Raw genomic sequence first — 12,640 nt, 5'->3', positions numbered from 1 at the left:
AAGAGATTAAAATAGTTTGGTGGAAGTTTGTGAAAATATATAATGTTATCTTTCATATGAATAAATTATTCAGATGTTTTTTTCAGAAGTATTCACGGAAGAAGTTGCCATTTTATTGTATTATTTTGAAAAAAGGTTTATTTGCACTGGATCTTGTCCTCTTGAAATGTAAACACGCTTAACCACACTTCTACCAATCGCAGAAACCCCTGTTGGTCATATGACATTTCGGGCGCATTTTAATGACGTACTGATTGCGCCTGTTAGGCTGTTAAACATTTTTTCTTATTTAACAGCTTTAATTGTGTTTTCGTTCGCTGTAATGAACAAGAACAAAGGCAGAGGTGTGTCATGGGTGAAACCAGCGGAACCTTCCTTTCTCAAGAAGTTTAAAACTGATGTTGGCTACAAAGAAGGCCCGACTATTAACACTAAGGTTTGTTGTACACTCACTGCATGTATGCAATGAAGGTAGCATTACGGATAATGTTTGATCATTTAAAATTTAAAGAAAAATGATCACATGATCTTCATAAAAGAATACAGGAGCATATTAAATATTTAAATGTTGTTATTATTAAAAATCTTTTTGAGCACGAGGAGGTTATTGAACACATTTTCATTGTGTATTTTAATACACTTGTCCGATCAAGGGAGTTCTTATATTCATTCATTTTCTGAACCTCTAATCCTCACAAGATTGGCGGGGGGTGCTGGAGCCTATGCGAGCTTACTTTGGGACACCCTGAACTAGTGACCAGCCAATCGCAGGGCACGAGGAGACAGACAACCATTCACGCTCGCACTCCTACCTAAGGGCAATTTAGAGTGTCCAAACAGCCTACCATGCATGTTTATTGAATGTGCGAGGAAACCCACACATGCAAACTACGTACGCACAGAAGGCCCGACTTGGCTTTGAACACAGGACCCCAAAACTGTAAGGTCGACGCGCTAACCACTCATCAGCCGGGCTGCCCTCAATGGAGTTCTTACGGATTTAAGTGATATCATATGCGCTATGTGAGCAGTAGTTTAACCTGACCCTTATATCATACTTGCAGCGGGAGGAGATGCCATCATTGGACAATGACAGTGGAAGTGATCGGGAGGATGAATTACCTCAAGTTGTTGTCCTTAAAGATGGAGACCTGACTTCAGAGGAAGCAATAGAACACAAGGAAGGATCAAAACCTAAAGAAAATAAAGATAAAAGTAAAGTTTTTTTCCATTATCCTTCTAGAAACATGGGGTATATCATTTATAATTAGACCTGGGCAATATGACAAAAATTGTTATCACGCTAAACAAATATCAGTCAATATAAATAATTATCACAATAACTATAACATCTTTTTCCTTTCAAATTTGAAACTTTAAACTTCTGTGAATTACTAAATAATTTACTTTCCTCATTATTCAATTATGAAAGTAACTGGTACCTTACATTATAAGAAGAGATTATAAAATATGATTTAAAAATATATAATTTGTTGTTGTTCTGTTGTGCAATAAAGATAAGATAATTCCCTCCTTACACTATAAAAAGTAAAGAATAAAATCTTCAGAAATGTTGACATGCATATTTATTTTATAAATTTGCTTAAAACCAAAAGTTGTTGTGCAATATAAAATAAATAGAATAATCAACTGAAGACCACCATTGGCAAACAGACTATTTCAGCATCACAAAAAAACCAAATGTACCTCACATATGGCCATTTACAAAAAAAAATGAAATAAGGTTGGAGGAACTTAAGCCAAATTAACGAGTTTTTGATATTTGAATTGTTTTCAGAACATTCACATAGAATGGGTTATCAGGTAAGAAATATATTACAAGGTGTCCTCAAATGAGGACAGTGGGTTAAGGAAAATTTCAATAAGGCTGCTTTTTGTGAACAGGTATTTACAAGGCATTTAAAAAAAAAAAAAACTTCACTTGGATAAACTCTAGTGCAGGGGTGTCAAACCGGTCCTCAAAGGGCCGTGGTGGGTTAGAGGATACCTTTTGCATGTTAATCGGTTAATTAAAGTCAGGTGCTACTTATTTCAGAAGACACCTGATTAGTTCAAATGTCGCCGCTGGATTGGTTGGAACAAAGACCATGACACACTGTGGCTCTTGGCGGAATCGATTTGACACACGTGCTCCATTGGGTCGGCTTCTTGTTGTCCTGCCTCTCATAATCGCTCATTGTCCTTTTGCGTTCATGCTCCGGGTTATCGGTCTTAATAATAACACATTATCTTCTCCTCCTCTTCTCCTGAATGTTGATCTGGAAATTGCGTTCATCTCGCATCAGCGCCCCCGTTCTTTGTGGTGGTCGCGGTGTAATTGCAGTTTAAAATTATTGAATTTTTATCGAAACTCTTTATTATTATTGTTGACAAACCGATTTGACAATAATAATCGTTATATCGCCCAGCTCTAAATATAATATCCAAGATAGCAGACTGCTTCAGTGGCTCTTTTTACATTTAGCTGGCAATTGGGTCAGGGCAAAGGTGTCAAACCGGTCCTGATAGGGCCGCAGTGGTGCAGGTTTTCATTCCAACTGAATTAGAGGATGCAAGAATAATCATTTGTTTAAAGTCAGATACTACTAATTTAGAAGACACCACATTGGTTAAACTGTAGGCACTGGATCGGTTGCAACAAAGACCAGGACCCATTGCAGCCCTCTGTGGAATCGGTTTGACACCCCTGTGTGTGTTTTTTAAGTACAGTGGTACCTCGAGATACGAGCTTAATGCATTCCGGGACTGAGCTCGCATGCCCCATTGAAATAAATTAAAAACAAATTAATTTGTTCCAACCCTCTGAAAAAACACCAAAAACAGGATATTGGATTGGAAAATTTTGTTTGTTTGTTCTATTTTGCCAACTAGTGGTTTAACCGTACTAAAATTTGTTTAATAGTACTAAAATTAGACGAATCTCGCTGAGGGTAGAGAGAGAGGGACAGAGATGGGGAGGGGGGGGGGGGGGCATTATTTTATCACGACTGCGCTTGTAACATGACAAACAAATTTAAATGAACTTGGATTCTGATGCAGACACACTCAAAAATAAATGTAATCTAACCTTACACTAAACTTTATTCTAATTTTGTTTTAAATTTTTATACCTTTGTTCTCCCGGTTTGGCTCTATTTGCCAATCAGCCTAGTATGTATGTTTTTATAATGTGGGTGGAAACCGGAGCACCCGGAGAAAATTTTGCCTCCACCCTGACTTTCAGATGCAACCTATTGAAGGTTTTTTTGCTTTTGTCTTCCCTTCAAAATGTTCCCCAAATTATGCACACAAATGTCCTCATAATAATATAACGCACAACCACTTGCCAACGAGAACTAGTATGCTCCTTTCGTATTAGCGCTCAAGCTCTGCCATTCTGCACTGACTAAGGGGGAAAAAAACACTGAAAAAAATGCGATGCTCCGCCCAGTGCTCGTGGAGACATTACAAGAGGGAGTTGCAACCAGATTGACAGTGCCCATGATGTTCTTATCAGCAGCCTCTCGTGTCTGCTGTATGCTCATGTATATTTAAATTTGTCTCGTATTTCAAGATACATATTTGCTCTAAATTGTACTCGTATTTCAAATTGCTCGTATGTCAGGGCACTCGTATGTCGAGGTATTACTGTATTTAGAATCTAAATGAATTTGGAAAAAATGTGCTCTCCCTCTATATCTTCCATATAAGTATGCCTAATGAGTTTTACCTTTTGTGCTTATTGTGAGGAATGTTTATACCAGTATTGAGTAATAAATTATAGTAGTTCAAATGCATGATCATCACAAATGTTAACTTCAAGAAAAGTTAACTTATAAAGAAAGTTCTACTGTAAATTGCTTTGTAATCTCAGGGATGATTTTGAAAGACCTTTTCCAATGAATCAAACACCTTTATGCCTCACAGGTGACGAGACTCCCACAGATGGTAAAATCATCTTCAAAAAACCAGCAAAGCGCGCCTCCACTGATACATTTCAAGGCATAATTGCCAGCTCCAGCAAAAAAGCACGGAATGTAGTTGAGAAAGAAGTGAATAAGGATGTGAATCCCGTGAAAAGGGTGAAAAATAGTAGCCTTTTGTCTTTTGGTGTCGACGAAGAGGAAGAGGAAGATTAGGACAATGCTCAGTTTTGGTGGTTAATCAATTATCAAAGTAAATTAAAAACGAGTGTTTTCCCTGTAAGGCATAAATATTATGTAAGAACTGCGTTTAAGTTCATGGCGTTCATGTGTTTTTCTGTTTAGCCCAACCTTTTAAGGCATTTTTTTTAAATCCGTTGTAATTGTGACTTCATTGTGAAAGAGTTCCTGCTCAAAAATAATTTTGAAATCTCTGTCAAGTTAAACCTGCCACCCAAAGGTGCACTGGTTCTTTCACCCCAATCCGGTGTGGACAGCATGATTTTGATTTACGCTCCGTGGCGGTGGGATTGTGAGCGTGAATGGTTGTCATTCTCTGTTTGAATGTATTGAATGTAATATTTTCTGGCTTCAAATGGAAGCTGTAAACTTGTCACTGCATTAGTTTCAATGCAAGTTTATATTTTTATGCATCATGAGTACATTAAAAATGTCGACCTAGTATGTTTTTTTGTAGTCTTTTTATAGATTTTAAATTTTTTACTATTCAATTAATTGTGTATGTTCCTGTCATGGTCCTACAGCAAATTTAACACATGGTGTGAGTCTCTGCCTGATGTGGTTGGCATGCCCAGATTAAAAACTAAAAACCATTGAGGTCAAGCAGCAGTAATGTGTATTTTGGTGAGTTCATTTAGAAAGTGGTGAGAAGAAAGATTTCTATGCGATAACAGCTTGGAATATTGGCAGACCTACATTGCTAACAAAAAATAAAGGAGAAATGGAAAAAGTTACTAATCATGTGTGCTGTGCTCTAAACACAAGACTATATACCACTCAGTGCCACAATTCCTCTGTACTCATTTGTTTTGAAAATAAAATAAAAAAGGCATAAGATTTTCATTGGTTATCATAATACTGTTTTAATGTCATGATATACAAACACTGAAGATGTGGGACAAAATGTGTTGTTTTTAAAAAGACATATTTAATTAGAATGAATATCCTTGTGCACACTAATAATGGGCTCAACCTTCACCACCTTTTGTACATATTGTTTTAGCAATCCTCATTTCAACGTCCACATTGAGAGTGCAGTCAGTGCTGTTTATTTCAATGCACTGGTTAGTGTTGATGTATTGCCATTCATTTCACATAGTTCCAATGTAAAGGTATTTATGTATCATTGGGAGATCAAACGTTTACCTTACTGTCATTAATCGTCCAATGCTTCTGAAGGACCAGCATCTTTCTCTCAAATTATCCTTTTCATTTGTGCATTTTGTATGTTTCTATATGTAGCCTTGTTCAAATATACTGCACACCATTCTAGCCCTGTTGGTGAGAAGGTAACTGCTAAAAATGATTGCATTGTGTGTTATTTTAGGAATGTTAGAACTGTTCTCTTCGTCTTCAATAATACGACCATATTTAATCAGTTTGTGTACAAATTTTCTTTGGAAAGCACTAGCCAAAGTATTGATGTGGAAATCCAGCTAATTATCGTAAAAGTTTGAGGCATTTAGACGGCCAATGAGAACTGGGGTCTTAAGGTGGCTGAAATATATTACCATAGATATCACAAAAGTAAAACATGATATCTGATAGGTATTGAAGATGGGTGTCGTTTAGAACCAAAAGACATTTTAACTAGAAAAAAAAAATCTTGTGAAAAATGGGTTAGACAAGAAAGGGGGAAAATGGTGTTTCGAGACCACCTGAAAACTCGCTGGTGGAAATTCTTCCAAGAATGACGTGGCGTCCTACCTTACAACTAAATTGGGTCACCCCGGCCAGCACCATCGTGCCTCACCGAGTTTTACCGTCATAACAGAAAAAAAGTTTTCCAGGAGCACCTAAAAACTTGCTGGCGGAAATTCTTCGGAAAATGACAATTGTAAATGACGTGGATAGGTGTCTTACCTTACGACCAATCATCCATGCGGTGCGTTTAGGCACATCATGTAAAACAATGATTCATACACCAACTCTGCTTTCAACTTTAACAAATAAAAGATTGACTTTACACACTTAGAAAAGGCGATAAAATTCAATCACTCATCTGTTAGGATCCAAGAGCTACATCTGGCCGGGATGAAAAAATTCAACTCTACGATGCACGGTTTGGACAAACATAGCGATAGAATCTTAACATATACACACACAAACACACACACACTGATCCATAAATCGCACTTTAATAGAATTATAGATAACTTGTGTACTTTGAATTAGCTGTAAATTGCTCAATATATAACCTATTTTAACAAGGTGTTTTTATAATCATCTGAAATATGATAATTCCACCCGATAGGTAAAATTATCTTTTCCAACATCATGCATTAATCATAGCCCATTAATTCAAGATTTTTAGTAGAAAAAAATCACATCTTATAACTGCTACATTGAGCCCACCATAAAAGTATCTAAACTCAAGGTGGTCGTCATTTCCTTATGTCACCGACACTGCCATTAGACAGCCAGCTTTCTCTGTATATGTGATATTTCTTTCAACTCAGGTGTTCTCTGAAAACACTATAGGCTGGCCTAGTTTCCGAAATGCAACTTTGATGGTCACTAATGCAAACCCTCAAATGTGTAAGAAGATTGGCTTAGGCTATGGAACATGATTAATGGACCACTTCAAAAGAATCTCAGGAGGGTGGTAATTTATAAATTGGTCAGCCACCTTCATTGCTAGTATGATGCTATATTCTTGTTGCATCACTCATGCATTTCTTACCCAGGTGGACCGACGGATTCGAACCCAGAATGCCAGAATATGTTAAATCAATGTGCTAACCATGTATCCGCTAGGGCGCCTCCTGCATGTTTTTATTTTTTTATTAAGCTAGCCAGCAAAGTCATATTTGGTCATCCATAAATTTGGGTATTCAATTCTCGAAGCAAACTGGTTGTCAACAAATTTTAAACCCTTACACAAGAGGCGTTCAGGGTCATTATCATTGGCGTCTTTACTGTTGGATTTATTCATTTTGGAGTCAATATGTTTCCACTATGGTGACTATGCAGACTTTTTTTTGAACAGGCTTGCAATTTTCCTGTCCATAGTTTTTCCCAGGCTTCCACCACACATGCAACACACATCACACGTTTGGAGTTTATATACCGGTAGAAGTCACCGACGCACTCTTTTTATAGAGTTTTATAGACTAATATTCTGTCTGTACACCTGGGACTGACTAGTATTGGTAGGCATGAAATTACCCATTCGGAATCCATTCACGAATGGACATTCATATGAACAATTTACTCGCCTGAGATGTGTTCCCCTGTTTTGGATACGTCGTCAAGCTTCGGTACCCAGGTGTGGAGCCCAAGTCCAGCTCGTTAAAAGAGTCTAAATTGCTGTGGCCACAGATTTCCCTGGATGTCTTCCTTTGGTATATTGACTTCCAGCTCAAAAGGAACATTAAAATGTCAAGTTTGCCATTCCCAAATTCATGCAAAAAGAAAAAAGAAAGGACACTCTTCTGGAAAGTTCACTTGCAAGAACAGGACAGCTTCCCAACTCCGTTCTGGCCTGACACATGTTTTATGTTGTTTTACTATATTCGGGGGCCTTGATTACAGAGACGTCTCAACTCTGAAGGGAAGGGTGAAAGCACAAGTGAGACGTCTGAGCATGTTTATCTATGTGCATGTGCATTGAATCTAACACATTTATACCAAAACACCTCTGCAATAGTCAAAAGAAAGGAGGATTGAAGCATCAGGAAGGCTTGTGGAGCGTCCGTGGTGGAGGCCAGGTGACACAGTTGCAGTTCTCAGAGCAAGTTTCCAGTACCCCGAGGCGTTCTGGCTCCTGTTTGTTAAGACTAAAGTAAATGTGACAATAATAATAATGATGAACTAAGCCGGAGAAAAGCATTCTTTAATAGCAAGGCCAAGCTTACGTATACTTCTTTGTAAGCAAATGAATACCATATTTTCTGCCATATATGCCACCCCGCGTATAAGCCGCACCCTTAAAATTCCCTTAAAATTGTTAAATTTTACAATTTCTCTCGTATGAGACCCAATTTTCACCTCTCCATTCATTGTTTTATTAGGGAGTACAATACATCCATCACTATCTTAAATTTGTGAAGTTTAACGTATAAATGTTGATTTTACCCAATATTGCACCTGGCGTACAGTATTGTAGTTCTCTCAAATGTATGTGTTGAGTTAACATTTGCATGCATTCGTGGTTCAGGTGAGAGCCATATGGGCGATATGGAAATGTGATACTGTCTGCCAAACTGGACTGATTAAATAGTAGTTAAATAAACGAAGTATATATCAGAATGTGAAGGTTTAAGTCTTTGTATGCTTACCTTTACTTACAGGATGTGAACTCCCAACACTATCATTTTGTCCTGATGCTGCCAGTTGTGTATTTTGTAATTTTTTTATCTAACATGTGATGTAAGGATGGACATCAATCTATGTATAGTTACAAAATATTTTTGTTGCATATTGATCTTTAATATTTGTGACCATTCTAGTGTTTTAATAGGGTTAGCTCTAACTCTGGTTCAAATGAATTGATGGAAAGTAAATACTGCCTGAGATATGTCTACCTTTCCATTAAAATAACAGCTTGCAGTGGTGAAGTTTGGCGTGACCGTATTATTTTTTCTTAACAGCCTTCTCGAAAAAGCGCCACCTTTTTGTTTTAGTATCTCTTACCACAGTGCAACAATAACATAGCATTATTCTATGTACTTAGCATCTAGCCATGACAGCATATTGATTTATGTTTACATATCAAATTTTTTTTCTTTGTCATGTCTCTCGTATAAGTGTCCCCTCCACTTCTCCTGATACACAATCCATGGACAGCAAAAGGTATAGTAATTTTGCATCGTCTCCTAGTTATGGTGCGAATGAACCTTAACAATTTGATTTCTAAATATACAACTGTATTTCTCTTTTATGCATGATATGCTATATCCAAACATACTGCAGAAGAGGTGTTTTCGATAATTAAAGGTTTCACACCTTGCTATGTCAGGTCTTTTTTTAACTAAAAGTTGGTGTGAATTGTGATATAATATCTTTGCCTGATAAAAACAGACACAACAAATTAGGAGGTTTTTCAACTTTTTATACACTGCTAAACCTCACGCACCTTTTTATAATTTATAAAAAATACAGTTGTAAAATGGTTTTGAAATAAGATAGTTGGTCAATTCACCAATTTCGTTATACACAGCTACGTATAATGACAATAAAGGCTTTTGATTTTTGATTCACCAATTAAAGTTCCTCAGCTATATAGCAATATGAAATACATAAAAATCTTGTGGAAAGTTTGTGATAAACAAGATGCCAGTGTCTACAGTACAACACATCATTCAATAGAAGCTGTTTGTAAATCAGAGAAACTTCTGAGTATTCCTAGAGATAAGGTTTTTTTTTTGTTTCACTATTTTTATTTCAGTCAGTAACCGGTATGAAAAAATACCTCACATTCGCCAAGAAATTACAGACAATATCCAGAATATAAAAATTAATAGACCCTTTGAATTAAAGTATTGACATTCTGTACAAGCATTTGGGGCTCTACTTTCATACAGGGCATAATTTTACTTGATCGTGATAAGCTGTGTGACCTTTAAATTAGTGCAGATGCTGGTGAATTTTGGAAAAGGTTCACATTAGCAACGGAAGTTGGGGATTGATACGTGAGGTCTGTGTATTGTGGTTCTCTTTGATTCATACTAGTTTTTAATCTATACATTTCCCATACCACTTATCCTCAAAAGGTTTGTGGGTACAGAGCTGCCAGATATCAGAATCGTAGCCACATCAATTCATGATTAAAAACCAAACAGTTAATAGTAATTTAGCGGAGTCACTCAGTGCCCCTAGAACTCATCTGTTGGAAACTAACTACCAATTTGTTATGAAGAATCAACGTGACATCTGATATGTTATAACCCGTTGATTCTATTTGGGGTCTTTCCAAACGTGGAGCGCTCAACGTAGGAACCGTTTCGTGCGTAGTGTGTTGAGACGAGCACATTTAGTACTTGTACATGCTCAAATGTTAATGTGTTTGTGTTGTCGAGCAAGTTTTTGCTGTTTTATTTTCTTTGACAAAAAAAAAAAACTACCATCTGTGAATTTCATGTTGATTCTTTTTGGGATCTTTCCAAACGTGGAGCGCTCAACGTGGAGCGCTCAACGTAGGAACCGTTTTGTTAGTCGTGTGTGTTTAGAGACGAGCACATTTAGCACTTTCACACGCTGAAATGTTAATATTAATGAGTTGTCGGGCAAGTTTCTGCTGATTTATTTTCTTTAATAAAGAATATGTGAATTTTCTTTGTCTTCTTTAATAGTGGTTAAGGTTAGCGGTTAAGGTTAGGCGCAGTGTCTGGTGACAAACTGTCCGGCAAAGAAGCGTCCGGGGACGAAGCGTCCGGGGCCGAGGCGTCCGGGGACGAGGCGTCCGGGGACGAGGCGTCCGGGGACGAGGCGTCCGGGGACGAGGCGTCCGGGGACGAGGCGTCCGGGGACGAGGCGTCCGGGGACGAGGCGTCCGGGGACGAGGCGTCCGGGGACGAGGCGTCCGGGGACGAGGCGTCCGGGGACGAGGCGTCCGGGGACGAGGCGTCCGGGGACGAGGCGTCCGGGGACGAGGCGTCCGGGGACGAGGCGTCCGGGGACGAGGCGTCCGGGGACGAGGCGTCCGGGGACGAGGCGTCCGGGGACGAGGCGTCCGGGGACGAGGCGTCCGGGGACGAGGCGTCCGGGGACGAGGCGTCCGGGGACGAGGCGTCCGGGGACGAGGCTTCCGGGGACGAGGCGTCCGGGGACGAGGCGTCCGGGGACGAGGCGTCCGGGGACGAGGCGTCCGGGGACGAGGCGTCCGGGGACGAGGCGTCCGGGGACGAGGCGTCCGGGGACGAGGCGTCCGGGGACGAGGCGTCCGGGGACGAGGCGTCCGGGGACGAGGCGTCCGGGGACGAGGCGTCCGGGGACGAGGCGTCCGGGGACGAGGCGTCCGGGGACGAGGCGTCCGGGGACGAGGCGTCCGGGGACGAGGCGTCCGGGGACGAGGCGTCCGGGGACGAGGCGTCCGGGGACGAGGCGTCCGGGGACGAGGCGTCCGGGGACGAGGCGTCCGGGGACGAGGCGTCCGGGGACGAGGCGTCCGGGGACGAGGCGTCCGGGGACGAGGCGTCCGGGGACGAGGCGTCCGGGGACGAGGCGTCCGGGGACGAGGCGTCCGGGGACGAGGCGTCCGGGGACGAGGCGTCCGGGGACGAGGCGTCCGGGGACGAGGCGTCCGGGGACGAGGCGTCCGGGGACGAGGCGTCCGGGGACGAGGCGTCCGGGGACGAGGCGTCCGGGGACGAGGCGTCCCGGGACGAGGCGTCCCGGGACGTGGCGTCCGGGGACGAGGCGTCCGGGGACGAGGCGTCCGGGGACGAGGCGTCCGGGGACGAGGCGTCCGGGGACGAGGCGTCCGGGGACGAGGCGTCCGGGGACGAGGCGCCCGGGGACGAGGCGCCCGGGGACGAGGCGCCCGGGGACGAGGCGCCCGGGGACGAGGCGCCCGGGGACGAGGCGCCCGGGGACGAGGCGCCCGGGGACGAGGCGCCCGGGGACGAGGCGCCCGGGGACGAGGCCTCCGGGGACGAGGCCTGCGGGGACGAGGCGTCTGGGGACGAAATGTCCGGGTACTGACTTCAGCATGTCGCATGTTGGATTTAGTGACATGTAGAAGGACCCAAACACAAATGTATATACAGTGTTCCCTCGGTTATCACGGTTAATGGGGACCGGGACCACCCGCAATAAGTGAATTTCCGCGAAGTAGGGATTCCCCTTCAAAAATGCTTAATTTGAATTTAATTCAATTTTTTTACCCCCCTGTATACAGTACACCATAGAGAATGCGGTTAGATGGAGTGAAATTCATGTTTAAAAAAAACTGTTAAATATGTTGTTTCAATGTAATATTTGTATATTTTTTTCCCAAAAAAATCCGCGAAGCTCTGAGTCTGCGGAAGCTGAACCGCGAAGTAGCAAGGGAACACTGTACTTAATATTTTCATTATGCTGTACTTTTTCAATAGTGTGCAAATACGCAATCTTTCAATTAATTTCTGTATTACGCTTCTTTATCATTGCCACTTTTGTTTCAAATGAAATGGCTTGCCTCATCTTTGCACCTCCCTCACTAGAAGCCTTTTGCTTTTCACCAACCATATTGAATAATGGATGCACGAGATATTTAATGATAGAAATGAAAAAGGTTTTTGCGCACTCGGGATACGTCACACATTTCCGCACTGCAACGAACTGGGCAGAAGAAGGTGGATGCTGGGTGAGCTGAGTTCTCACAGCGCCAGTCGTCAGTATTAGCAGCCGAAAGAAGCACTACTCGGAAAAGGCGCGCTATACAAAATCGAACGTACGCACATTTTTCGACATAAACGCAATTTGCAAACATGTTCATATGTACCGTTTGTTCATAAGTTGAATGTTCGTAAGTAGGGGAGCGTCTGTATACAGTA

General features: G+C 41.6%; 1 protein-coding gene across 1 annotated transcript; it reads left to right on the top strand.

Annotated features, from left to right (window-relative positions):
• Positions 1 to 202: 202 nt before the first annotated feature.
• kiaa1143 (KIAA1143 ortholog) lies at positions 203 to 5,006 on the top strand. The gene is made up of 3 exons (XM_077721450.1): positions 203 to 436; positions 1,065 to 1,215; positions 3,928 to 5,006. The coding sequence occupies exons 1-3, from the start codon at positions 221 to 223 to the stop codon at positions 4,137 to 4,139; spliced, it is 579 nt and encodes a 192-aa protein (XP_077577576.1). The 5' UTR covers positions 203 to 220; the 3' UTR covers positions 4,140 to 5,006.
• Positions 5,007 to 12,640: the final 7,634 nt, after the last annotated feature.

The sequence above is a fragment of the Stigmatopora nigra genome, chromosome 7 (genome assembly GCF_051989575.1).
Source record: "Stigmatopora nigra isolate UIUO_SnigA chromosome 7, RoL_Snig_1.1, whole genome shotgun sequence".
Classification (NCBI taxonomy): Eukaryota; Metazoa; Chordata; class Actinopteri; order Syngnathiformes; family Syngnathidae; genus Stigmatopora; species Stigmatopora nigra.
The sequence above is the reverse complement of the archived record's forward strand: the minus strand, read 5'-3'. Positions and strand labels throughout refer to the sequence as shown.

What these genes read in the sequence shown, in the direction of transcription:
- kiaa1143 (XM_077721450.1), top strand. Translation starts at nt 221, where the DNA reads ATGACATTTCGGGCGCATTTTAATGACGTACTGATTGCGCCTGTTAGG. An exon ending in GCCCGACTATTAACACTAAG is followed by an intron (nt 437 to 1,064) that starts GTTTGTTGTACA and finishes TCATACTTGCAG; the next exon opens with CGGGAGGAGATGCCATCATT. An exon ending in TAAAGAAAATAAAGATAAAA is followed by an intron (nt 1,216 to 3,927) that starts GTAAAGTTTTTT and finishes TATGCCTCACAG; the next exon opens with GTGACGAGACTCCCACAGAT.